General features: G+C 43.4%; 1 protein-coding gene and 1 pseudogene across 1 annotated transcript; one reads left to right on the top strand and one right to left on the bottom strand.

Annotated features, from left to right (window-relative positions):
- Window positions 1-2,581: 2,581 nt before the first annotated feature.
- On the bottom strand, window positions 2,582-3,541 carry LOC122108112 (vomeronasal type-1 receptor 48-like). Its single transcript, XM_042680083.1, has one exon. The coding sequence runs from the start codon at window positions 3,539-3,541 to the stop codon at window positions 2,582-2,584; it is 960 nt and encodes a 319-aa protein (XP_042536017.1).
- Window positions 3,542-6,009: 2,468 nt separating this feature from the next.
- Window positions 6,010-25,919, top strand: LOC122108111 (annotated as a pseudogene).
- The last annotated feature ends 1,274 nt before the right edge of the window (window positions 25,920-27,193 follow it).

Genomic DNA, 27,193 nt, shown 5'->3' with positions numbered 1-27,193 from the left:
GCCTCCTGAGTAGCTAGGATTACAGGCGTGAGCCACTATTGCCCAGCACAGATTTCTTAATAGACACTTTAAAAGCAAGAAGAGCATTAAGTGATGTCTGGCAAAACTTCAAATAAAATAACTGTCAAACTAGATCACTCATCAGTTTATCAATGTATCATGATTATTAATGATGCCACTATAAAGATTAAGATACAGTGTATTTGTGGGCCCAAGTTTTCAGTTAATTTGGGTAAAATGCAGACATATGGCTATTGCATCGTAAGATCACGGGGTTAAGGATAAGAAGCTGGACACTGTTTTCCTGAGTATCCCACCTACAATCCCGTGAAATCCTTGTAAGCGCACCAGCATTATTTGGTGTGGGTACTGTGGGGAGGGCATGTGCTCCTAACTGCAGTCTTACTTTCGGTGTTCCCTAAACATCTTTTCCCTGTGTCTGTCAGCTGTGAAGACTCTGTTCAGTGTTTTCTCTTCAGCAATCAGATGTATTGTTTGCTCCTCTCATGGAGATGCCTTCTTGGCATTCCAATGGCTGCCCGGTGCTCTTTGATGGGAACTAGTCAGCAGAATTCCAGTTTCTTAACTCAGTGCTCTGACTATGCTCTGATCATTTGAAAATGTAGAGAATATGCTAACTATGTCCTCCCCACTGTTTACCCAGAAGAAAGCAGGAGGAATGATTGAATGTAAGGTATCTGGTTTTGCAAAATTTCCCTGAGAGTTCTTTTAAAATACTGAAAGACTTATAATGTTAGCCACAACCTGATAAAAGCACAAATTGATATTATTTATGTCATCATATCATTTACTAATTAAAAAGAACATTATGAGGCCCTAAATTCCATGTCTTGAACATGTATCAGGCTAAGTAATTTCTGTGCACTACATTACTGTTTAAATCAGGGATTTGCAATAGTATAAACACATTATCTAGAAAGTTAAAAGGTTAGAACTACTTAAGAAAAGGTTCCACCACCAACAATCACAGGGTGGAAAATGGCTGAACCCATACCAGGATAATCTCTCTTTTTTTTGCAGAAAGTAAAAATAAGATTTGGACCTGTATAAAGATATTATTTTGTTCAGCACAAGTTTACTGTTTTTAATTATTAGAAAATACTACTTTGGAAAATTTACAATCTCTTGACTTAATTTTCTTTTTTAATTTCAGAGTGATTATTTTTTTCATGGTTGACCACAGATCATTGAAAACAATGCGCTGTATAAAGTAGACAACAAAATTTGCTACTTTAATAATGTCTAAGGTACAACTCATTGGAGTTGGTATATTCACATTATGAAGCAATAATTAGCACATCCACCTCTGGAAACTTTTTCTTTCTGAAATGATGTTGTGCCCACTAAAGAAGAAATCTCACTGGGCGCTGATGGCTCACACTTGTAATCCTAGCTACTCAGAAGGCTGAGATTTGAGGATCATGGCTCAAAGCCAGTCTGGGCAGACAGTGAGACTCTGATCTCCAATAAACCACCAGAAAACCAGAAGTGATGCTGTGGCTCAAGTGGTAGAGTGCTTGTCTTGAGATGAAGGGCTGAAGGACAGTGCCCAGGCCCAGAGTTCAAGCCCCATGACCACCACCACCACCACCAACAACAACAAAAAGAACTCCCCATTCTCAGTATCCCCTGGCCATTCTATTTTCTGTTTTATGAATCTTACTGCCTTCTATAAGTAATTTCAAGAAGTGACTAATTTCAATCAGCATTATATCTGGAAGCTCCATCTGTGTTGAACCATAGGCCATAACTTTTGTGAATCTTACTAATGTTTTACCCTATGCTCCGGGCCAATTTGTTCATGTCATTGGACTATTTCCCCATCAGTGAGTGTGATTATAACAAGTCAAGTACTATGAGCATTGATGCAGAAATAATGTACACCCCTGCTTGAAACCCCATGGCTTCCTATGCTGGATTATATGGTAGTGATTCTGTTCATGCTCCTGGTGAGATGAAATGGAGATCACAAAGACTACTGAGTTAGCCGTCACCATAACCTCGCACCTATCTATTCACAGTGTGACTCGGCTAGTCCACTTCCTGCTGCTGGAACTAAATGCCTGAGACAGTCAACGAGAGACACATATTTTCGCTCAAGGACTCAGTCCATGCTTTCTTGGTCTTGTTGTTTTGAGCCTGTGGTGGCGCAGTAACCAGAGCAGAGTGATAGGGTAAAATTTCTTCTTTCTTATATATGAGAAACAAAAAGAGGGAAGCAGCTAGTGTTCTATTCTTCCATAATAGGCACTGGCCAGCAGCTGACCTCCTCTCTCCAGGGCCCACCCTCTTAATAGTGTCTTGTGCTAGAGAAAGCTCAAACATGGTACGTTGGGGATAGTTCAGGTCTGAACTATAGCAATGGGCTAACCTGAGTTTTGATAGGTTCCCATTGAAGACCCATTTAGAAAAAAAATGTATTTCAAGACAGGTACGTTTTGATTATCTTTATATATTTGCCATTCATACATACAAAGTAAGTTTAATGGGAAAAGCACAACTTCCTATTAGAGCATACGGTATATTTCATTCTCAGTTATTCTACAGCCAGTTCATTCCACTACCTTGAGACTATATCCATTCCTGAATAGACATTTACTGTCCTTCCCCACACGGTTCTCACAAAGATGATCACACGCTTGTCAGTACTGATCAACACCAGTGGACTGACTGCAGCATAGCTACGGTCCACCAGAATAACAACATAGTACAGAACTAGGTCATTGTTCCACATAATTCTTGAAGCAGAGATGCTGTAGTCTAAAATGGACATCACCAGAAAGAAACTGGTGAGCAGCAGAATGGTCCGGGTGGCCCTTTGCTCTGGGGATGCTTTCAGAGAAATGCTGGCACTGTGAAGATACTGGGACCGCCTCTTGTGCCTGCACAGGAGAAGGACCATGTACCCATTAGAGAGGAACGTGAGGCCCATGAGGAGGAATTCCCGGAAGGTCAGAAGCGAGGAAAACACCTGCCTGAGAGTGTAAGAAATGGGCAAGACAGAGCAGGATTCAGTGACATAGATAAGGCTGTCTGAGGTCAGATTGGGGGTTGCGATGATGGAGATGAAGATGTGACTGCTCACTGACATGTACAAGACCCACAGCACAACAAGCGCACACAGGGAGGGATGTGGGGATTTGCGCTTGAACTTTGCCAAACAGGAGCTTCTGGGGCTGAGGGTGATGGCCTGGAGGACACTCAGCAGGCAGGTGACACAAATAGACAGGCCCCTGACCAACCTGTATAAGTAGACAAGTGATTTACACATGATGCTATTCCAGAAGCCCTTCCAAGGCATAAAAATGTCTGTAGCTATGATCCCCATGATTATCAGCATCATTAGGTGGGTGAGGGCCAGGAGCCCAATGAATAGGTTGGTGGGACTCAGCATGTGTTCAAGAAGGAAGAAGAAGATGTGGAAGAGAAGAAGAATGATGTTGGTCAAGATTCCAATGGCAACTTCAGTGAAAAGAGTGCTTCTTATAGCACCATTGTGGTATAGTTTGTATTTAATCATCTTATATGACAAAGAAACATATATTGGATGTCTGTGGAGAAAAAGAATGTTTTATTATGACAAATATAACCACTAGTTAATCATAACTAACATCGATTACTTTGTCAAAATATGTGGATCAACATGCTAGATAAGATAGCCAAGTTCAGAAAGACGAATATCACATGTGTTGGCTTGCATGTGGAATAGAGACAAAATAGTAATATAATCAAGTGAAGGAGAAAAAGAAAAAGGAAGAAGGAAAGGAAGAGTAGGGAGAAGGAGGAGGAGGAGGAATAGGAAACACAGGAGGAAGAAGAAGAGGAGGAAAAAGAAAAAAGAGAAATAAGAAAGAGGAGGAAGCAGGAGGAGGAGGAAGAAGACAACAAGGAGGATGTGGAGGAGGAGAAGGAATGAAAACGGAGGAAGAAGATATGACAGTAAGAGGCTGACTATCTGAAGGGAACCAGTGGGAAGAGGCGGGAGAAAGGAGCGTGTGAAGGGATCAAAGGACACGGCATGTGTGCATGAAACTAGCATAAAGAAACCACTAAAAACTTTTAAGAGAGGGAGGTGGAGGATCGGAAGTTAAGAAAGCGTGATTCAGAGCATGAATGCAATCACAGCACATTAAATGTTTTCACACACGTTTCCATTAATACTCAAGTGAATCTCACGCCTCCGGAAGTCATACCACTTCCAGATTGGGCAGATATAGACACACATTGCTGGGCTCCCTAGCTACAGAAGATCACTAGACATTAGACGTTGTGTGCTGCGGAACTTATTTCCTTTCATTCTGTCATTCGTGAGCTTTTTCTGGGTTGAGAGCAATGTTTCCGCCGGGCTTCATATGCAGCATCTTTTTCTGTACTGGGCAAGAATCTGCCTTTGTGTGCAGGCAGGCAATCACTCTGTCACTCCCATACCCCAACATCCAATCTGCATCGCCTTGGGTGCAAATATATAGTGCGTGCTCTACAATTTTGGTGAGTTAGAATGAGGATTGCACAGAAGTGGCAGGGAGACCTCTGCAGCAAAAGGACTCCACAGTTGGACACACACAGGGTTATTCCCTGTTCCCCGGTGCACTTAGTGTCAGACCCAACGTCCTTAATATATGAACAGAGCAAGGATTGACACAGGTAGACGGTGAAGATAGGTGGCCTGAAGTCATACCTAACACCTGCCATTTGCTACCAGCATAAACTTGAGTAGCTCTACAGTAGTGAGCTCCAGGACCTTTCTCTGAACACTACGAAGTAACTATACATCTTATATCGTCATCAGTGTGCCAGAACAATTTTCCTATGTGAGCAGCGTCTTGTCAAACATTCATCAGCACTTATGCCAAAGTCTTTCCTAGGAAGGCAGGTGGAGCCAGGGAAGTTTGTGGAGCCACAATTAAAATAGATTCAGGCTATTCCGCTTCCAGGGGTGATTAAAGACAAGTCTCCAATCAGCCATGATATTCTCCCAGGAATCTCCCTTTCAGGGGGCTGACATGTTTCCAGTCTCAAGAGGCCCACGGATGAATTCTCTGACATCATTTGATGATGGTGGACTTGTGTAGTATCTCTGTAACATAACTATACAGTTAAGCCTTTAAATATGAGATATAAAGATATATCGTGGAATTACTGCATGGTCCCTTAAATCACTGGAACACAGCTCTAAAGGAGATTTGGAGAAGTCTGTGTGCTTGTGATAGGGTTCACTGAGTCTGGACATCAATTCTGTACCACGTAAAATATACACTGACAGTGCTTTAAAAGAAAACAGGTACACACAAGGATTTAACAAGTGGAATTCTAACTGTTCTAAAATTAAACACTGGAGCCTTACAAACACAAGGCACGTGCTGGTGGCTCAGGTCTGTAATCCTAGCTACTCAGGAGGCTGAGATCTGAGGATCGTGGTTTGAAGCCAGCCCGGGCAGGAAAGTCCCTGTGCAACTCCTTTTTTTTTTTTTTTTGGTCGGTTGTGGGGCTTGAACTCTGGGCTTGGGCTCTATCTCTGAGCTCTTCAGCTCAAGGCAAGCACTCTACTGCTTGAGCCACTGTGCCACTTCTGGTTTTCTAGTGGTTTATTGGAAGACTCTCACGGAATTTCCTGCCCGGGCTGACTTTGAACTGTGATCCTCAGATCTCAGCCTCCTGAGTAGTTAGGATTAAAGGCATGAATCACCGGTGCCCCGCTTCCCTGTGCAACTCTTACCTCCAATTAATCACTCAAAAAAACCTGGAAGTGGCCTTATGGCTCAAGGTAGAGAGCTAGCCTTGAGCACAAAGAGGCTCAGAGACAGTGCCCAGGCTCTGAGGTCAAGCCCCACAATCGATCAAAAAATAAATAAATACAACTCTTCATAAAACTCTAGCAAGTTTCAGCTGAGAACTGGGGCTGCGGGACGTTGTTGTGTTCAAAGGCAAGCTTATGAAATGCTCTGGGGTGGAGGCCGGGGCAGCGCCCTGAGCGTCGGGAGGCGGAGGATGGGCTGCCTCGGCACGGCCCAGCATGGCGGGGACGTCTGCGGGGACAGACTGCAGCATGGAGAGAGGGAGGGAGGCACACCTGCTTCTCGTCTGCAGTATGAACATAATTGCGCTTATCCGCTGGGTAAATAAAGATGCTACTGCAGATGATATTCAGGAGAGTGACAGAACTCATGTCTACCCAGGCACACCACAAAGCACACACGTTCCTGGCACCACCACAGCTCCGCTTCACCACTGACACCACCACCATAACCTCACAAACGAAGGCGACCCTGCCAGCCTCACACCGGTGACCCTGGAAACTAGAAGAGCACCTGGGGGAGATGGCTCCAGCCTTTGGAAGGAAAAACACCCGCCAGACACCAGCCCTGTGCCCAGAAAGGCCACAAGGGAAGCCCGGCCAGGTAATGGGCAATAACCAGAGAAATGTCCGGAAAATGGTTGGTTTTTCAGCTGGTTCTGAAAAACAGGATGAGAATGTGCACGACTTCGCAAGCTGACAGAATGGTAAAGAATAACTCAGGGCTCACACTTGGATGATACAATATCTACAGCATTAATGTGTGAAACTGCTCTGGGAGACGTCCATAGAAGAGTTCTCGATAGGGAAGACCGGAAGCCGGAGGAGTGCCATCCCTGACAGGAGGCTGTCGCCTGGGAAACCCAGACAGACCTGCAGACAACCTGCTTCCTGAGAAGCCCAGGGATGAATCAGAGGCAAACTGCATTCTTGCTAAACAGCCTTGGCCTTCCCTTCTTATCAAACTCACTGCATTGGTTCATATTTATCCATGCATACAGATATGCTCATGAAAACATAGTTTGGAAAAAAGAAAACCTCAGCAGAGAGAGGACGGGGCACGATTTTTCTCCATTCTCCTTCAAGTGCATGCATTAAGGCATATCCATTATTACAGCTGAGGGAAGAGGTATTTCTAAATGAGTCGTGCACGGAGGAAATGTTACAGGACTCACATTCCTGCTCCACGGCTCACAGGAATTACACCCCTGGGTCTGTGGCGGTCAGAAGAGACTGCCACCTCTTCCCTTGGCCTGTGTAACATGCGCTGCCCTGGCCCCAAGCTCCACACCACTCTCACCTGACATTGCTGACCGAGTCGGGTACACACTGAAGGCCAACTCCACTGATCTGTAACTTATGAAAATAAGATGGGGACAAGGAAGATTTCCTCAGAGCCAGTCCTGTAATCCTAGCTACTCAGAAGACTGAAACCAGTTTGGGTTGGAAAGTACAAGAGACTCCAGCTCCAATTAACCAGCTAAAAGCTGGGCTAGAGGCATGGCTGAAGGCAGAGCACCAGTCATTAGCAAGCAAGCCAAGCAAGAGCACAAGACTGAGTTGAAGCCTCAGTACCAGACAGAACCACATGCACAAGATTGCAGGAGCTCACGCCGGTCATCCCAGCTACTCAGGAGGCTGAGATCTGAGGATCGCAGTTCAAAACCAGCCCAGATAGGAAAATCTATGAGCCTCTTATCTCCAATTAATCAGAGAAAAAGCCAGAAGTGGCACTGTGGCACAAGTGGTAGAACACTGGCCATGAGCAAAAAAGTTGCTCAGAGATAGCACCTAAACCCTGAGTTTAAGCCCCAGGACTGTCAAACAAGCAAGCAAGCAAACAAACAAACAAGATTGCAAGAGAACTACTAAGAAATATCTGCGGCAGTATGAGGTTAGGCTCCATGCGACGAGGTCTTGAACAAAGGACCTCATTTTCTTCTAAATAATCTAGAATTACTTGTTATTGTCCTACTATAACATACACACATCGTTAACTGTTCTGACATGTGAAGAGGATTCAACCTGAGAATATTTAATAATCATGTGAAATGAAGACATGGTTTTCCAGGTAATATGTATATGAATAGCGTTTACCAGTTTAAAACTCCTACATAATAAAAGGAAATTAAGCATTTGGGTGCAAGTCAATTAAAATCATGTAAGCCAGAAAAATAGAAATTGCCTCTTACCTAGGGAAAGAGTCTACTAAAATTATGAACTACCAAATTTAAGGTCTAGATGTCCTAAGAAGAAATGTTCCGTCTGCATTCTAGAGGACATGTCCTCTGAGCCATGAGGACTTTCAGAGAGGGAGGCTGAATCTGAGGCCCGACACCGAACACGCACTTCCCTTCCCGTCCCGCACAGGGGCCCCACCTGCCCGTCACCCTCCACCTGACACACAGAGCAGCACCGACCTGCAGCACGAGGGAGTCTGTGCGCTGAGAGGAGCCGCGCAGCTTTAAGGGCGTGAGGTGGTTGGCTCATCCCCCTGCAGCCTCTAATTTTAGTCCTCTGTCAGTCAGTGACAAGGTCTCGCCGGGGAGCGCAGGCCTTGGCGCCCCCAGTGGGACCTTTCACCTGCTCGCGGTTTACTTCCCTCTCTCCCAGACACGGCGATCCGGGGAGAGCTGTGCTCAGAACTTTTCTCTAGCTTCCCTTGCCACATGTGGGAGAGGGAGCAGAGGAGTCCCCTCCGGGGAGAGCCCCAAGTGCTCTTGTTGATCACACTGCCAAATGAGTCCAAAGTCGTTTCTCGCTTCGTGGTTTCTCCCTCTGGGGAGTGGCTCCGGCGCCTCAAGTTGGCGCCCGAGGCTGTGGGCGTCTTCTCCCTGCGGCCTGCCCTCTTCTTAGGTTTGTGGCTCCAGTCGCCCTGGCCCGTGTCCTTCAAGATTTCAAAACTCAGTGTTGGGCTTAAAGCTCTGTCCCAGGCTGACAAGACACTGAAATCGTTCTGGGGTAGATTGCAGGGATTGCCGGCGAGACCCCAGACTCCTGCTGAGCTGGCTCACAGCTCTGAGAGGAGCCGGGGGCCTTTCGCTCTGAGGCCGAGGCCCTGGGAGCCAAGCCCTGAGCCCGCAGGACAAAAAAGGAGAGGAACCAAGCTGAACACTCTATGGGAGCAAATACATCAGAAGACTGAACGACTCCGCTTTCTGTGTTTTATTAAACTTTGCGGGACGGGAACTGGAAAACAGGCACAGGCTGCTCTCTACCCACCGGACAGTGCGTTATTACACAGCGCGAGGCCAAGTACAGACCACAGAGGTCACCGGCTTCATAAAGAATGCCCTGGCTGCAAAGACTGCGCAGGCGGGCAACCTGCGCCAGGACAGGGGAGGACGCAGCCCGACCCTTCCTCGCCACCCTTCAGCACCACGGACAGCGTATGCAGCTGCGGCTCGGACTCAGCTGCAGATGGCAAGCAGTGGAGGTCCTGGGACTTAAACTCAGGGCCCGGGCGCTGTCCCTGAGCTTCTTTTGTTCAAGGCTAACACTCTTATCACTTAAGCCGCTTCTGGCTTTTTCTGTGTATGTGGAATGGAACCCAGGGCTTCATGCATGCTAGGCAAGCACTCTACCACTAAGCCACATTCCCAGCCCCTGTAACTCATCTTCTTTAGAAGCCTGCTCAGATATGAGTCTGAATTTACCACCTACAAAAACCTTTAAAACCAGGCTCTCATCCTGAGAGGATGAGTCTCATCTAGTCTCTCAAGCACTGAAGTAATCTATTTTTCAACCAAGACTGACACTCCCAAACCATACTCTACACCCAGCAGCCATCACCCCACCTTAATGAAGTTCACGAAATCAGCAATGCATAACATGCAGCAACATATATACTGAAACATTCACAAATTCTGGACACAGATGCACAAATCTCACTGAAAGACTGTGAAATTCATTATTTAAAAAGACCACATAGCCAGGTGCTGGTGACTCACTCTTATAATCCTAGCTACTCAGGAGGCTGAGATGTGAGGATCCTGGTTTAAAGCCTGGGTGGGAAAGTCCATGAGACTCTTATCTCCAATAAACCACCAGAAAACTGGAAGTGGCGCTGTGGCTCAAGTGGTAGAGCGCTCACCTTGAGCTGAAGAGCTCAGGGCTCAAGTCCCATGACCAAAAAAAAAAAAAAAAAAAGACAACGTATCAACATCAAAAACAATAGGTTAGAGACACAGGGGGCCACCTGCAGATCACCCGTGTAGAAGCCGCGTGAGGTACCAGTTTGCAGACCAGCTGATCGCCATGAACAGAGAAACCTACCAGCCAGGAGTCTCCACGAGGATCCCACCACCACCCCTCACTCTCCACCCGAGCAGAGAGGCTCCATCCCGCCAAAGCCGCCCGGCAGCGCGACAAAGGGAGCTGTCTGCAGACCACCCGCGCAGAAGCCGCCTGAGCGTGGACACTGTGGACCCGACAGCTTCGATAGAGGCAGAGACAGAAAAGAATCACACAGAGCCACCACCGCCCAGCCCAGCCTGCAACCACCCCAACTGAACTCGGATTGCAACAGCAACTGACGACCTACACAACAAAACCAGCTCCAGGGTGAGTACCCCACAGGGGACAGTGTATCCCTCAAGGGAGACCAGAGCTGGAGGGAATCCCCAGACCCTGACCTAGACTCCCTACCCCAACACCCGGACCACAGGACCCACTAAAACTGGGAACTGTTCGAGAGCTCCACCAGCCCGTGGAGCACACTCCGCTGGCCAGGCTAGAGCAAGAGCGCCCCTGGAAGGGAGCTTAAATGCCCAAGCCAGGAACAGCGCCCCTGGGTCAAGACTACCAACAGTAGAAGAAATTTGAACTGTGTCCTCCAGGCTGCATAACCTAGGTGGTATACACATTAGCACAGGCCTAACGAGCGCGCTCCAGGTGGGGGCCGGAACCAGGCCTGGGGATCCGGTGCCTGAACAACACAACCAACTCCTCCCAACTGAAGTCAAAAGCTGAGCATACGCCTCAACAGAGGGGAGAAAAACAGGGAACAGCACTCCCCGGGAAGCACGCCTGTGACAACAAAAGACCTGGAGGCTCAGGACAAGAGAAGCCCAAACCCCACCAAAACTCCACCCATATACCCTAGGCTGGGAATTGGGCAACACAGGCTGCCAGCACCTGATAGTAAGCAGGAGCTCAGGCTGATAAGGCGGCTCAGCAGTAGAGTGATAGTCTTGGATGTATGAGGCCCTGGATCTGATTCCTCAGCATCACAAAAGCAAAAAGGGTCAGAAGTAGTGCTGTGGCTCAAATGGTAGGGTGCCAGCCTTGAGCTGAAGAGCTGAGGGACAGCACCCAAACCTAGAGTTCAAGCCCACAACCAGCCCAAAACAAACAAACAAACAAACAAAAACACATCAGGAACCCACAGCAGACACCAATATTTGGGACAGTGCATCCAGAGCATCTGATCTTCCCAAGAGCACCCGTAGGAGCAAACACAAGCAGTCTAGGCTGCTCAACCCTTCCAAAGGCGGGAATTGCCAGCAATCTACAGTAGAGAGCCGAGAATCCTAAGTAGGTCAGAACAGCAGCTAGAAATAGGCTCCCAACAGAACCCAGGTCAGGCACAGACTCTCTCTACCAATACAGAATCAGCAACCAAGCAAAGACAGACACACCAAAACAAAATTGCAGAGCAGTCTCCTGAACCCCCATGCGAAAATCACAGAGAAAAATTACAAGGTTTACCACCACCCAGGACAGCAAGCTAACCTCAATAGCCAGCAGCCACGCAGGGGAGAGCCCCAGTGGGAGCAAAGCAGGAATGGAAGACAAAAGCTACATCCAAGGGTTGCTGGAAGCAATGACTCAAGAAATAAAGTGAGAAATTGATCAGAAATTGAAAGAGCACAAGGATGAACTATCAAAAGAGATACAGGATATCAAACAAGAGATGCATGCAAAAATAGAAGCTGCACAAACCTCAGTAAGAAGTGAGATAAACGCCAAATTAGAGGTAATGCATACTGAGATCAGTATTATGAGAACCAACATTGAATCCATAAAGGGATCCATTTCCTCCATGCAAACCACAATAGAAGCCACGGTCAACAGAGTGAATGAAATGGAAGGTAGCGTGTCAGATACAGAAGACAGAATACACCAACTGGACCAAAAAGTGACAGATATGGAAAAATCACTCAAATTAAACCAAAGGGAAATTCAAGAGCAAGCAGATAATGCCAAGAAATTTAACCTTCCTATAATCGGAGTGGACGAAGGTGAGGAATTCCAGAGCAAGGGAATGCAACACCTATTTAACAAGATAATCAGTGAAAATTTTCCCCACCTCAAAAAGGAACAACTTACCTACATAACAGAAGCGTATAGAACACCCAACAAGCAAGATCCCAGGAGAAACACTTCTAGACACGTTATAGTAAAAATGATAGACCTGAATAATAAGGAAACAATCCTGCATGCAGCAAAAATGAAGAAGGAGCTATACTACAATGGGAAAAAAATTAGAATCACTGCAGATCTCTCCACACAAACAATGAATGCAAGAAAAGCCTGGGAAAGCACCATACGAGCCCTGAAAGCCAATAACTGCCAACCCAGACTGATATACCCAGCAAAGCTAGCATTCACATTCGATGGAGAACTGAAAACTTTTAATAGCAAAGAAAAACTAAATGAATACATAAACATTAAGCCAGCATTACAAAGAATTCTAAGAGTGGGGGGGATACAACCTGAAGAAAGCAACCAGGAACTGGGACCTGCCCCAGACAGGCATTACTCAAAGTCTAACTGAGCAAGCACAGGAGGAAAGGAAAGAAGAAAACCTTAGGAAAACGGAATGGCAGGGACAACAATGCATCTCTCTATACTTTCTCTTAATATAAATGGGCTGAATTCGCCAATTAAAAGAAAACGAACTGAGGACTGGATCAGAAAACAAGACCCATCCATCTGTTGCCTTCAGGAGACCCACCTCTCAGCCAAACATACAAACAAACTCAGAGTGAAGGGGTGGAAAAGGATCTACCAATCAAATGCCCCCAGTAAGAAAGCAGGTGTAGCTATCCTGATATCTGACAAAATAAACTTTTCATTAAAATCAGTACAGAAAGACAAGGACGGACACTACATATTAATACAGGGAACAATCCAAGAGGAGGATATTACCATCATCAACTGATATGCCCCAAATATTGGTGCACCCAGATATGTTAAACAAACACTCTCAAACTTACACAGAATAAAATAGATCCCAATACGATAATACTAGGAGACTTTAACACACCCCTCTCACCAAAGGACAGGTCTACCAACCAGAGGATTGGCAAAGAAGCTACCGAATTAAGTGAGGCCATACTTCAAGCGGACTTAACTGACATCTACCGAGTATTTCACCCTAAAGCAACACAGTACACATTCTTCTCAGCAGCTCATGGAACTTTCTCCAAAATAGACCATATCATAGTTCATGCAAGGAATTTAAGCAAATACAAAGGGATCGACATAATCCCCTGTATCCTATATGACCACAGTGGAATCAAGCTAGCTCTCAATAACAAAGCATACCGCAGAAATTTCTCTAATACATGGAAATTGAACAGCACACTCCTTAGCGATGCCTGGGTAATGGAAGAGATCAGAGAAGAAATAAAGCATTTCCTACAACTCAATGAAAATGAAAACACCTCACAAAGAAACTTGTGGGACACAGCAAAAAGCAGTCCTGAGGGGCAAATTTATTGCCCTCAGTGCCCACATCAAGAGAATGGAGACAGACCAAGTAAATAATCTCATGTTGCAATTAAAACAGCTAGAAAAACAAGAAAAAATGGAACCTAAAGTTACTAGACGAAGCCAGATAACCAAATTAAGAGCAGAGATTAACCAATTAGAAAATCAGAAAATTATAACCAAAATAAACCAAACAAAAAGCTGGTTCTTTGAAAAAATAAACAAAATTGATGGCCCATTGGCAAGATTAATTAAAAAAAGAAGAGAGGAAACCCATATTAACAGGATTAGGGATGCCACGGGAAAAATCATAACACGTACCCAAGATATCCAAACAATTCTAACAGACTACTTTCAAAAGTTATACTCCCTAAAGGAAGAAATGGATGCATTTTTAGAGAAATACAAGTTGCCTAAACTGAGCAAAGAAGAAGTAAACCAATTAAATAAGCCAATATCCTATAACAAGATACAGGAAGCTATCAAAAGTCTTCCAACAAAAAAAAAAAGCCCAAGACCAGATGGATTCACAGCAGAATTCTATAAGACCTTTAAACAAGAACTAATACCCATACTCCTTAAGCTCTTCAGAGAAACAGAGAAGGAGGGAGCTATCCCAAACTCATTCTACGAAGCCAATATCACACTCATCCCCAAACCAGGCAAAGACCCAACCAAAAAGGAGAATTACAGGCCAATTTCCTTGATGAACACAGATGCAAAGATCCTTAACAAGATTCTAGCTAACAGAATCCAGAAACACATAAAAAAAATTATACACTATGACCAGGTAGGCTTCATCCCAGAGACTCAGGGATGGTTTAACATACGTAAGTCAATAAATGTAATCCAACACATCAACAGAGCCAAGGTCAAGAATCACATGATTATCGCCACAGATGCAGAAAAGGCCTTTGATAAAATTCAACATTCACTCATGCTAAAAGCTCTGGAGAAAATAGGAATAGAAGGAACATTTCTAAAAACAATAAAAGCCATTTATGACAGACCAATAGCCAATATTATAGTTAATGGGGAAAAGCTACAACCAATTCTCCTAAAATCAGGAACAAGGCAAGGATGCCCACTGTCTCCACTCCTCTTCAATATAGTCCTGGAACCCTTAGCCAGGCAATAAGGCAAGAAAAAGACATTAAAGGGATCCGCATAGGGAAAGAAGAAGTTAAACCATCCCTTTTTGCAGACGACATGATACTATACCTTCACGATCCCAAAAACTCCATCCCCAAACTCTTAGAAATTATAAATCACTTCGGCAAAATAGCAGGATACAAAATAAACCCACAAAAATCAGTTGCCTTCCTGTACACTGACAATGTACAAGAAGAGAGGGAAATAAAGGGAGCAACCCCATTCACAATAACCTCCCCAAAATAAAATATTTAGGAATTAACCTAACCAAAGATGTAAAAGAACTATTTAATGAGAACTATAAAAAGTTAAAGAAAGAAATTGCAGACGACACTAGGAAATGGAAAGACCTCCCATGCTCTTGGGTAGGCCGACTTAATATAGTAAAGATGGTAATACTTCCAAAACTAATATACAAATTCAATGCAATTCCTATTAAAATCCCAATGACGTACATCTCTGAAATACAGAAAACAGTCCAAAAATTCATATGGAATAACAAAAGACCTAGAATAGCCAAAACAATTCTAGGGGATAAAGACAATATGGGAGGGCTATCCATGCCGAACTTCAAACTCTACTACAGAGCTATAATAACAAAGACAGCATGGTACTGGCACAAAAACAGACCCGAAGACCAATGGAATAGAATAGAAGATCCAGAAATAAATCCACAGGCCTAACAGCCAGCTGATATTCGACAAAGGAGCCAAAGACATACAATGGAAGAAACACAGCCTCTTCAACCACTGGTGCTGGGAAAACTGGGCGGCCACATGCAGGAAACTAAAAGTGGACCCTAGCCTATCACCATGCACCAACATCAACTCAAAATGAATTAAAGACCTTAACATTAAACCTGAATCTCTGAAACTACTGCAGGACAGAGTAGGAGAAACACTTGAACTAACAGGCACAGGAAGGAACTTCCTGAACAGAGTCCCAGGGTCACAACAAGTTGGAGAGAGACTCGACAAATGGGACTACCTTAAAATAAAAAGCTTCTGCACAGCTAAATCTATCGCAACCAAGCTAGAAAGACAACCAACGAATTGGGAAAAAATATTTACCAGCAATATATCAGACAAGGGGTTAACATCCTGTATATACGGGAACTCAAGAAACTAATCCCTCCCAAACCTAACAAACCAATTACTAAATGGGCAAGGGAACTAAAGAGGGACTTCTCAGATGAAGAAATAAAAATGGCAAAGAAACACATGAGGAAATGTTCATCATCCCTGGTGGTGAAGGAAATGCAAATAAAGACAACCCTGAGATACCACCTTACCCCAGTCAGAATGTCCCACATCCACAAATCAGCCAACGACAAATGCTGGAGGGGATGTGAAGAAAGAGGAACCCTATTACACTGCTGGTGGGAATGTACACTTATACAACCACTTTGGAAAGCAGTCTGGAGGGTCCTTAGAAAGCTAAAGATTGATCTCCCTTACGACCCAGTCATACCACTTCTAGGCATCTATCCTGAACAACGGGAACCAATATACAAGGACACGTGCACCTCCATGTTTATTGCAGCACTGTTCACAATAGCTAGGATATGGAAACAACCTAGATGCCCCATCACAGATGAATGGATTCAAAAATTGTGGTATCTATACACAATGGAATATTATGCAGCCATTAGAAATGACAAAATAATGGCATTTGCAGGGAAATGGATGGAGCTAGAAGGAATCATGTTGAGCGAGGTAAGCCAAGAGAGAAGAGACAAATGGTACATGGTCTCCCTGATAAGTGGATGCTAAATCCAAAATGTTAGGTGATACGACAAAACTAACAGGACTTAAGAAACAAAGAACTCCTACTCATCTGGTCGAACCACTACTAAATATCCCCATGCTGCTGATCACATGTATGGTGTATAACATGTGAACACCGTTATATGTTACAGACTGTGATAGACAATTTGCTCCAGGAAAGTTAGAATGAGCTTGTGACTTTAAATGAGCATCATTATTCCACAATACTGTGAAATTCCGGAAATTATGTAATCACCTAATCACAATAAAAAAAAAAAAAAAAAAAGAACCTCAGGGAAGGTAGGGAGGGAAGGGATGGTAGGGGGAAAACAATGGAGGAGGTAACAATGTTCAAGAGGAAGTGTACTCATTACCTCACTCATGTAACTGTAACCCTCTGTATAGTATCTTTACAATAAAAAAAAACAATAGGTTACAATGAAGGTCATAAGTGAGAATGAAAAGGAAGAAAATGTAAACAATGAGCTCAATAAACAAGCAATAAAATTGCTACTAAAATAAACAGATTAAAAAATTTTAATTGTTTTTATAAAGGTGATGCACAGAGGAGTTACATAGTCTTGTACTGAGTATATTTCTTTTGTACATTTGTATTGTTATTGTGAAGGTGATGTGCAGAGGTTGACAGTTATGTAAGTCAAGTAAAGAGCACATTTCTTTTTGGACAGTGTCACCCCTTTCCTCACTCTCTCGCAGTTTTTCCCTCCTGTCCCTACCCACAAGTGGAACTGTTCATTTTCAACATAGTGTCTAGTGAGTACCTCTGCTGTATGTTCACCTTTGTCTCTCCATTTCTGTGCTTCCCTTTACCCTCCCAAAGACAGATAAACGAACAAACAAGACAAACAACAACAACAACAATGGAAAAACCTCATTTTCATTTTTGGAGTTCATCCCAATAAGCATTATTTTATGTGATTAGCTGCGTGGGCATTGCACCTTGTGCTCCTCCCCTAAGTGTCTCCTCCTTTGGTCTTGCTGTGTGTGGATGCCTAGAGTCCTGTATAATTTAGTATGTCCCTGTGTACGTTAGCTCTAGCTTCCTCATATAAGAGAAAACATACGCCGTCTCTCTGAGACATACACTCGTCTTACCTCACTTAACATGATTTGTTCTAGGTCCATCCATTTCCTTGCAGATGACACATACTACTCTTTCTAATGGCTGTGTACAATTCCATTGTGTACAGGGGATTACATTTTTTGGACTCACTTATCTACTGGGGGGCATCTCGGCTGTTTCCATAGTTTGGCTATTATGCATAGTGCAACATTGAGCATAGATGTGCAAGTGTCTTTATAGTGTCCTGACTGTGACGATCTGGGTAGATGCCCAATAGTGGTATGGTTGGGTCGCAGGGAAGGTCTATGTTTAGTTTTTTTGAGGAACCTCCAGACTGCTGTCAGGATGGTCATACCAATTTACATCCCCACCAACAGTGCAGTAGGGCTCCTTTTTCCCCACATCCACACCAATAATTGCTGTTATTCAAATTCAATGTTGGCTAATCTAACTGGGGTGAGGTGGAATCTCAGAGTTGTTTTGATTTGCATTTCCTTTGTGGCCGGAGATGGTAAGCATTTCCTCATGTGTTTCTTTGCCATTCTTTCTTCTTTTGAAAGGTCTCTCCTTAGCTCCTCTGCCCATTTATTGATTGGCTGATTATTAGCTTTGGGAAGGATTAGTTTCTTGATCTCCTTGTATATTTTGGATATTAGGTCTGTGTCAAATGTATTGGTGGTAAAGATCTTCTCCTCGTCTTTTGGCTGTCTGTCCAGTGCAGAAACTTTTCGTTTTGATGTAATCTCATTTGTCGCGTCTCTCTCCTATTTGCTGTGCTTCTGGGACTCTTTTCAAAAAGTTTCTGCCTATGCCTATAAGTTCTAGTGTTTCTCCTACTCCCTCCTGCAGTAATTTCAACGACGCTGAGATCTTTGATCCCCTTTGAGTTGATATTAGTGCATGATGACAAACAGGAATCCACTTTTAGTTTTCTGCATATGGGTGCCCAATATTCCCAACACCAATTACTGAAGAGGTGATCTCTGGCTCCCTTATTAAATATCAGATAACTCTCTAAGTATATGATTTTATTTCCAGGTCTTCTAGTCCATTCCATTGATCTTCAGGTCTATTTTTTTGTGCCAATACCAAGCTGTTTTTGCTGTTACAGTTCTGTAATAGAGCTTGAGGTCTTGGATTGTGTTATCACCAATAATTGCTTTTTCTTGCCTCTTATTTCTTTGGCTATTTGAGGTCTTTTGTTGTTCTATATGAAATTCTGGATTGTTTTCTCTATCCTGGTAAAAAGAAATGGGATTTTGATAGGGGTTGCATTAAATTTGTAGATCATTTTTGGCAGTATGGCCATTTTCACAGTATGATTTCTACCTATCTGTGAATACTAGAGGTCTTTCCATTTTCTAATGTCATCTATTTCTTTCTTCAAATTTGTCTTTTGTTTCCATGGTTAGGTTTACTACAAAATACTTTATTTTTTTAAGGCTATTATAAATGGAGTTGTTTTCCTGACTTCCCTCTCTGCTTGTACATTGTTGGTATACAGAAAGGCTACTGATTTTTGTGGATTAATTTTGTATTCTGTTATTTTGCCAAAGTTATTGATCAGTTCTACAAGCGTGGGGATGAGCCAGGCACTGGTGGCTCACGCCTGTAATCCTATCTACTCAGGAGGCTGAGATCTGAGGATCGCGGTTCAAAGCCAGCCTGGGCAGGAAAGACCGTGAGACTCCTATCTCCAATAAACCACCAGAAAACCGGAAGTGGCGCTGTAGCTCAAGTGGTAGAGCGCTCGCCTTGAGCTGAAGAGCTGAGGGACAGCACTCAGGCCCAGAGTTCAAGCCCCACAACTGACAAAAAAAAACAAGTGTGGGGATGGAGTCTTTGGGGTCATTTAGATAAAAGATCGTGTCATCTGAAAATAGGGATAGTCTGATTTATTTCCCTATTGGAATACCTTTTATGTCTTTTTCTTGCCTCATTGCTCTTGATTGAAATTCTAGAAATGTTTGAAGAGGAGTGGAGAGAGTGGACAGCCTTGCCTTGAGAAAGATTCTTTCTTTTTTTTCTTTCTCTTTCTTTCTTCCTTTCTCTTTCTCTCTCTCTCTCTTTCTTTCTTTCTGCCTTTCATTTTCTTTCTTTGTTGGTTGAGGGTCTTGAACTCGGCCTGAGTGCTGTCCCTCAGCTCTTTAGCTCAAGGAGTCAGAGCACCACTTCCGGTTTTGAGTGGTTTATCAGAGATAAGAGTCTCACGGACTTTCCTGCCTGGCTGGCTTTGAACAGTGATCCTCAGATCTCAGCCTTCTGAGTAGCTAGGATTACAGGTGTGAGCCACTGGCACCCAGCTGAGAAACAGATACTTTACAAACTGGACAAGTTCCAAGATAATTCAAACAAGCAACAAGAAAAAAATGAAAAGAACAAAAAGATCATAAAAACAAACAGCATAATAAAGAAGGCAATGTAGTATATGTGAATTAATAAAGAGCTGAAAAAAAAAAAAAACCCACTCAAATCCAGGAACTGAATAGCTCAATTACTCAAAAACTCAGTCTAAATCCTAGGTAAGTCAGGTGCTGGTGGCTCATGCCTATAATCCTAGCTACTTAAGAGGTTGAGATCTGGGGACAGCAGTTCTGACCACAGTCAGCTCAGGCAGGAAAGTCTGTGAGACTCTTATCTCCTATTAACCACCAGAAAACCACAAGTGGTGTTGTAGCTCAAGTGGTAGAGTGCTAGCCTTGAGCAAAAGAGCTCAGGGACATAAGTTCAAGTCTGTCAACCAAAAACAACAAAAGAGAAATCCTAGGTAATAGAACAGAAGAAGTAAAACAAAACAAAACTGAGTATCAAAGCACAAGAGCTAGAGAAAACAATCAAAGAAATAGAAAAAAACCCACTTAGAATATACCAAGGGTACTTATAAGACCACTCAAACTCCACCAAAAAGACTAAACCTACTAGTGATGGGCATAGACCAGGAAGAAATAAAAACTAACGGCAGTGTGGCCCAACTGAATCACACCTGTAATACTAGTTATTCATGAGGCTGAGATATGATGATCAAAGCCAGCTGATGAAGATGAATCTAAGAGACTCTTATATATCCAATTAAACAACTAAAAGCCAAATGTGGATGTGTGGGTCAAGAGATAGAGTATCAGTCTTGAGCAAAAAAGCTGTGCAAAGCTGGAAGCACTGAGTTCAAGCCCTAATACTAGCAACACACACCACACACACACACACACACACACCAAAAACTAAACAAAAGGCATCTAGAAATTATTCATTAAAATAATGGCAGCAAACTTCCCCAAACTCAAGAAAATATCCTCCACATGATGGAGGCATATATAAGTCCATACAATACCAGAGAAAAAAATGTTCTAAACAGATTATAGTGAAAAACCAAAACAAAAAATAAAAACCATAAATATATAGAATGAAGAAAAATACTAAAAGCTTAAAAAGAGAGGTTACAAGTAACTTAAAATGAGAAGCCCATCAGAAAAACAACAGATTTCTTGATACCAACACTAAATTCAAGGAGGGCATAAACAGATATAATTCAAGGCCTGAAAAACAGTTAAGTGCCAAGCTAGACTACTGTACCCAGTGAATTTATCCTTCAGAATTGATGGAAAATAAAAACATTCACAACAAATGCTAAAGGAACTTATAATACTAGAGCAGCACTAGAAAAGATATTTAAGGGAACCCTAGCCTCTGAAGGAGATAATCAGAAAGTAAATCAGCTGGTGCTGGTGGCTCACATCTGTAATCCTAGTTACTAAGGAGGCTGAGATCTGAGGATTACAGTTTGAAGCCAGCCTGGGCAGGAAAGTCAATGAGACTCATATTTCCAATAAGCCACTCAGAAAAAGTCAGAAGTGCTGCTGTGGGTCAAGTGGTAGAGTGCTAGCCATGATCAAAGGAAGCTCAGGGACAGTGCCAGGCCTTGAGTTCAAGCTCCAGGACCAGAAGAAAATAAAAAAGGAAAGCAGTACAAGAAAAAATAAACCCTACTAGAAAAGTAGATTATCAAAGGAAGAAAAGGAAAGAAGCAAGCAGCACAAAATATCAGAGAATACAACACAATTCTCATTAGTAACATTAAAAGCCAATGGGCTCAACTCTCCAATCAAAAAATGTAGAATGGCAAAAAATAAGATACAACCTTTTGTTGCCTGCAAGAAACACATCTTACTGGAAAGGCAAAACAGACTTACTGTGAAAGGATGGGAAAGGATCTTCCAAGCAAATGGACCCCCCACAAAGTAGATAGAAGTAGTCATAATAGACTTCAAGCTAAAATGTTAGAAAATAAAAGGGTTACTTCACATTAATAAAAGAAATGAGGCACTAAGAGGAAATTGCTGTTTTCAACATAGTTGTGCACTCAAACAAAGGCTTCTGGACTTGCAAGCAATGACAGATGTTAGCATGGATATAATGAGAGAATTCAATATCCTCACTTTCACCCATAGATAAGTCATTCAAATAAAAAGCTAATAAAGGGGCCAGGCTCTGATGGCTCATGCCTGTAATCCTAGATAATCAGGAAGCTAAGATCTGAAGACTGTGATTCAAAGCCAGCCTGGGCAGGAAAGTCTGTGAGACTCTTATCTTGAATTAACCAGTAAAAAACCAGAAGAGGAGCTGTGGTTAAAGTTGTAGAGAGGTAGCCTTGAGCAAAAAAGTTCAAGCTACTGGCCCTGCACACACACACACACACAAATATAATAAAGGAGTGAAAGGGAGCCTGTCTTAGAAAACAAGAAAGTGAGTGGATAGGAGACTTAGAGACAGAAGGAGCATACCACATGTCAAATGGAGAGAAACAGGAGACTGGTGGTGGCTGGGAGAGCCCGGGCTCCTGCTTTACTGTGAGAGCCTATTAACGAGAACTCTAACTCTACTTTCCTTCATGTGAGGAAAAGGCCCACAGCTTTGAGCAGCTACCTTGCCACTGAGAGAAACCCTAAATCAGGCTGTCCTCACTGTACTAACCAGTTTATACTGTAAAAAAATAAGAGACAACTGGGACAGAGCAGGAGAAAGGGTGATATTGCCCCAAAAGAAATGTACTTTTTACCTGTGTAACTGTAACCCTTCTGTATATCATCTTTACAATATCCTTTAGAATTGCTGGAAAATAAAAAACATTCACAATAAATGCTAAAGGAACTCATAAGTCCCAAACAATAATAATTTAAAATTTTTAAGAAAAAAAGACAGATGTAGTGGGGGAGCAAGAAAAAAATGCTTCTTGGTTTTCTGTATTTATGAAAATGTTAGTTCATTTTGGTATGTTATTTTTTGTTCTGCCTTCTGTCCCTTTTACTGCAGTAATATGAGGCACAACACATGCTTTTCAACACTTTAACCATGTCCTCTCCCCCCTCCATTGCCCTTCCCCATTTCTACTTTCTTTACATCTACAATTAGAGTAATTCTTATCTCCAGTTAAAGACCAGAAAACCAAAAGTGAAGCTGTGGTGCAAAGTGGTAGAGTTCTAGCCTTGAGCAAAACAAAACAAACAAAAAACCACCCAAGGGCAGTGCCCAGAGCCTGAGTTCAAGCCCCGTGACAAAAAAAGTGTAACCTGATCTGATAAGAATTGGGACTGTCTCCATGACTGGGATCCTTCTAACCCCTCACCCACACGCGGCAAGGGAACTTGGAAAACTTTTCACCCCAGATCTCCCCAGACTGCTATTATCCAGGAGGGAGTGAAATGAAGTCAGCATGCAGGTGAAATCCCCACCGGGCATGCCACAGGCCTGTGCTCCCCAGCGGGACCTGTGGCCTTCCCACACACACTGACAGTGTGGCCCGCGGAGAGCTGAGTCAAAATGCTCTTTACCCAGCCCTGCGAGGTTCCTCTCGGTGCAGCGAGACCTCCCGTTCACATCTGTCTGGGTAAGTGTGCTGAACACAGAAGGAGAAGAGCGGGTGGGCAGGTCCTAGGCAGGCTGGCACAGGAGGAAACCTGGGATGGCCAGCCAGTTTCCACAGCAACAGAAGGGCCATGTAGCTCTATCAGACTCAGCCTAGAGCACGGGGTTCTGTTCAAGGCAGGTGTGCTAAGGATATTATTTCCCTTATACGGAGATTCCAAAAATTATTCCATTTTTAACAGGGAGTACTAATTTAAGGTTTGAATTTACTTTTCTGAATTAAATGACCTCCACTAACTAGCTATGTCAGCACTCAAGTTATAAACCATATATTATCCAGAGATTTCTAACATTCCTTATCTATATTCTGGTTATTAGGAAAGAAATGTTTTAACATTTTTATTAAATACACGTAGTTTTACTTCTGTCATCATCATTATTCAGAGCTATTATTGACGGAAATGACTTTATAGTTTGAGTAGTGGAAGGTTTTTAACCTGTAGAAGGAAGTGAGGCGGTCTGTTCACCACCTCACCTCACTAGGCTAAACCCACATTACGGTAAATACCCACTAGTGTGTTCTCTGCCCTAGTTTTAACTTCAGAAATTACAAAAGAGCGTTGTTGGCCTTTAGCCTGGGCTCCCCAACTCCTGTTAGGAGCGTTCACGGAGAGGGTGGGTGTTGACGGGCAAGTGCATTCCGTGCTGAATACACTAAACACAATGGTATTTCCCCTGCCTAGCTTCAAAAGATTGATTAATCTTTGTGTGTGTGTGTTTTAATCCATGAAAAAAAAATTCCCCTTCCAATTTTTCTGAGCACGTGTGCAGGTGAACTTGGGCCGCGGAACACTGTCCTGCCTGGTGCCTGTGCCTACTCAGATTTCTCCCAAGTATGTTTTTCATGTAGTTATGATGAGCCGATGAACATGAGAATGCTAGCTTCTCTATGTGTTAAGAATACAGTGAGAAGAGCAGGGAGAAGCATCGGAGTGCACACAGCATACACAGAGTACAGCATCAGAGACTGTTCAAAGCTAAACTTAGACTAAATGGAAGACCACAGTTCTTAACAAAAAACTTGTTTTTAAAGCCTGTATTACAGACATTTGCTCAACTGACATATTTTAAATCTGATATGGTAGTGAATAGCCAGAATGACAGCACCAATTAATACATGGATGTGGATGTCTGATCCACATAGTGCTTCGGAGGTTTTAATTCTCCCCTTTTACACACCCCTCCCAAGTGTGAGAGGGAGCAACGCTCAGAAGGAAATGCACTCATTACCTCACTCACGTAAGTGTAACCTCTCTCTACAGTGTCTTTACAATAAAATTAGCAAATACTGTAGAGCTTTCCTTATGTACCTGACAATCAAGATGACCAAGATGAAAGCAAATGATACATTACTGCCGCAAAAAACCCCTTCAAGATGAGGTAGAGTAAGGATATATGTGATATGTGGTCATTTCAACGCGCCTCGCCATAGAGACACAATCCCCTGTGGCCGGGAAGTGGCGGGTGGCCTGTGGAAGGGAGAGGACGCATCGTTCTTGATGGCAACAGTGCTGGCTGACATTAATGACAGCTGGTATTAGCAATAAAGAATGCCCCTTGCTTTTCTCCCCAGACATTTACTATATAATTACTTGCTCCAAGAGATAAAGAAAAAAGTCCATGGCATTATTAACGTGAGAAACATCTTTTTCTCTGAGGTTGGCATTGGAATCTTGGCCCATGCCACCCCCCTCCTCTCCCATGTCCTCGGCTTGCTTCTTGAGCGCAGGCCGAGGCCCGCTGACCTGCCTGTTGGTCTCTAGGCCCTCACACACCTCGGGATGCTGCTGATCATGGGATCCGTAACTATGGACATTTCTGTGACTCACAGGTTTGGGGATGACACCAAATGTCAATCTCTCGCCACATGCACACGTCGATGGAGGCCTGTCCATCTGTCCATCTGTGCCAACCGCCTGCCGAGTGTCCTCCAGGCCGCCACCCTCGGCCCCAGGTGCTCCCGCATGGCAAAGTTCAAATGCAAATCCTCCCTCCACAGCCTGTGTTTCCTTCTTGTGCTGTGGGTCTTTCACATGTCCTTCAGCGCACGTCTCTATCTCTGCTGTCACTGCCCCCAACTTGACCTCACACAGTCCAATATTTATCACTGAATCCTGAGCCATCTTACCCATGAGTTATTTCCTCAGGCACTTGTCTGTATTAAGGATATTCCGAGATGCACCGTTTCCAGGGCTCCCGGGCCTCTCCGGTGGGTACATGGTGACTCTCCTGTGCAGGCACAGGAGGTGGTCCCAGCATCTTCACCGCACCAGCCTTTCTCCAAGAGCAAAGCGCCACCCGGACCATTCTGCTGCTCATGGGTTTCTTTGTGGTCATGTAATGCTTGGATTGTGTGGTCTACTCCTCAAGAATTATGAAGAACGACGACTCAATTTGTCTCTGTGTCCAGATGAAGGTGGCAATGGCTTGTTCATCTGTCCTGACAAACAAGCGATTAACTTTTTAAATCTTTGTGGGGATCAAGAGGAAATGTTTTAATGATGAGCTGAGTGATGAAGTGCTCCTGATCAGCTCATACACAGCTTTGCAAGCATTAGTCCTGAGGCAGTACATGAACTCTGGGTTAAATGAGTGGGGATATGATTGCTGACCCTGTCTACCTACTAACCTATCTCAGGTAACATCATGGCTGCACATTTTTGCTGTTGGCAAGGGAAACTTCGTGATCCACACACCTACAGATAGTGATAGTGCACAGTGCTCCTCAGTAACTCAGACATCTAGTGACCTCTATTTTGCCTAGCTAAATATGCCACAAAGTACCATGTGACCCATGAATATACTTTTACAGATAAGACAAAATGAACTGCACATAGTAGATGAAATGATGATTTGAGCTCTGCCTGTAATAACGTGATTTATAATAACCAAGAATGGAAACTCAATGCCAATAAGCAGATGAACCCATAAATCCAATACAGCCTGAATATTACACAGGAATATTGTACATAGAATATTATAGCTTCAAACTAAAAGGAATTTTTATGGTTCATCAAAGACAAACACTAAAATGTTATTTCAAGTACACTGTCAGTCACAAGAAAACAAACACTGAATGTGCATGAGAAGGTGGAAGTGAAAGTGTAGCTTACAGAGAAAACACGATGACAGCTGTTGGGGGTGGAGAAGTAGAAAGATTAGGAATTCTTATCTGGTAGGGAAAAAAGTCACTAGACATGGCTGGAGAGTTTGTCTTACAGTAATATGAATGTGCTTAATACCCTTGACCTGTCCTCTTAAAATGGCCAAAATGCTATGTTCTTTGTTTAATAAATGTTTCCAGTGGCCTTTCTTATGTTAAATGAAACAAGTCAGATGTAAGTCATCCTGCTCTGTGAAAGCGGTCACTGCAGACTGGGAAGCACAGGAAGGGACAGGATGAAGCTCCCCAGGGAGCATGGAGCACACAGAAGGAATCATCGTGGCTCCTCTTGGGCATAGCTAACAGAACTTACCATACACTGCAAAACTGCCCAAGTGCATGACATTTCCAACACATAAAAATAACCCATGGTGGAAGAGACAAATGCTTATTGCTACCACTTGACTGTTACACACTATATATGTATACTAAATTACCACAGTGCACCCATGAAGCTGTACAAAAGATATACCTTAAACGAAGTTCTAAAGTTGCATCTATGTATAAGCATCTGTGTAAAACAATTCCCTGAAATTAAAAAATAAGACAGGATTCTAAACACATCAAAATATAATTTT

Source organism: Dipodomys spectabilis, unplaced genomic scaffold (assembly GCF_019054845.1).
Source record: "Dipodomys spectabilis isolate Male_0828 unplaced genomic scaffold, ASM1905484v1 ptg000054l, whole genome shotgun sequence".
Classification (NCBI taxonomy): domain Eukaryota; kingdom Metazoa; phylum Chordata; class Mammalia; order Rodentia; family Heteromyidae; genus Dipodomys; species Dipodomys spectabilis.
This window is presented reverse-complemented; position numbering and strand designations above follow the sequence as displayed.

Bases quoted from the DNA above. Each gene is read 5' to 3' on its own strand.
- LOC122108112 (XM_042680083.1), bottom strand. From the start codon at position 3,541: ATGATTAAATACAAACTATACCACAATGGTGCTATAAGAAGCACTCTT.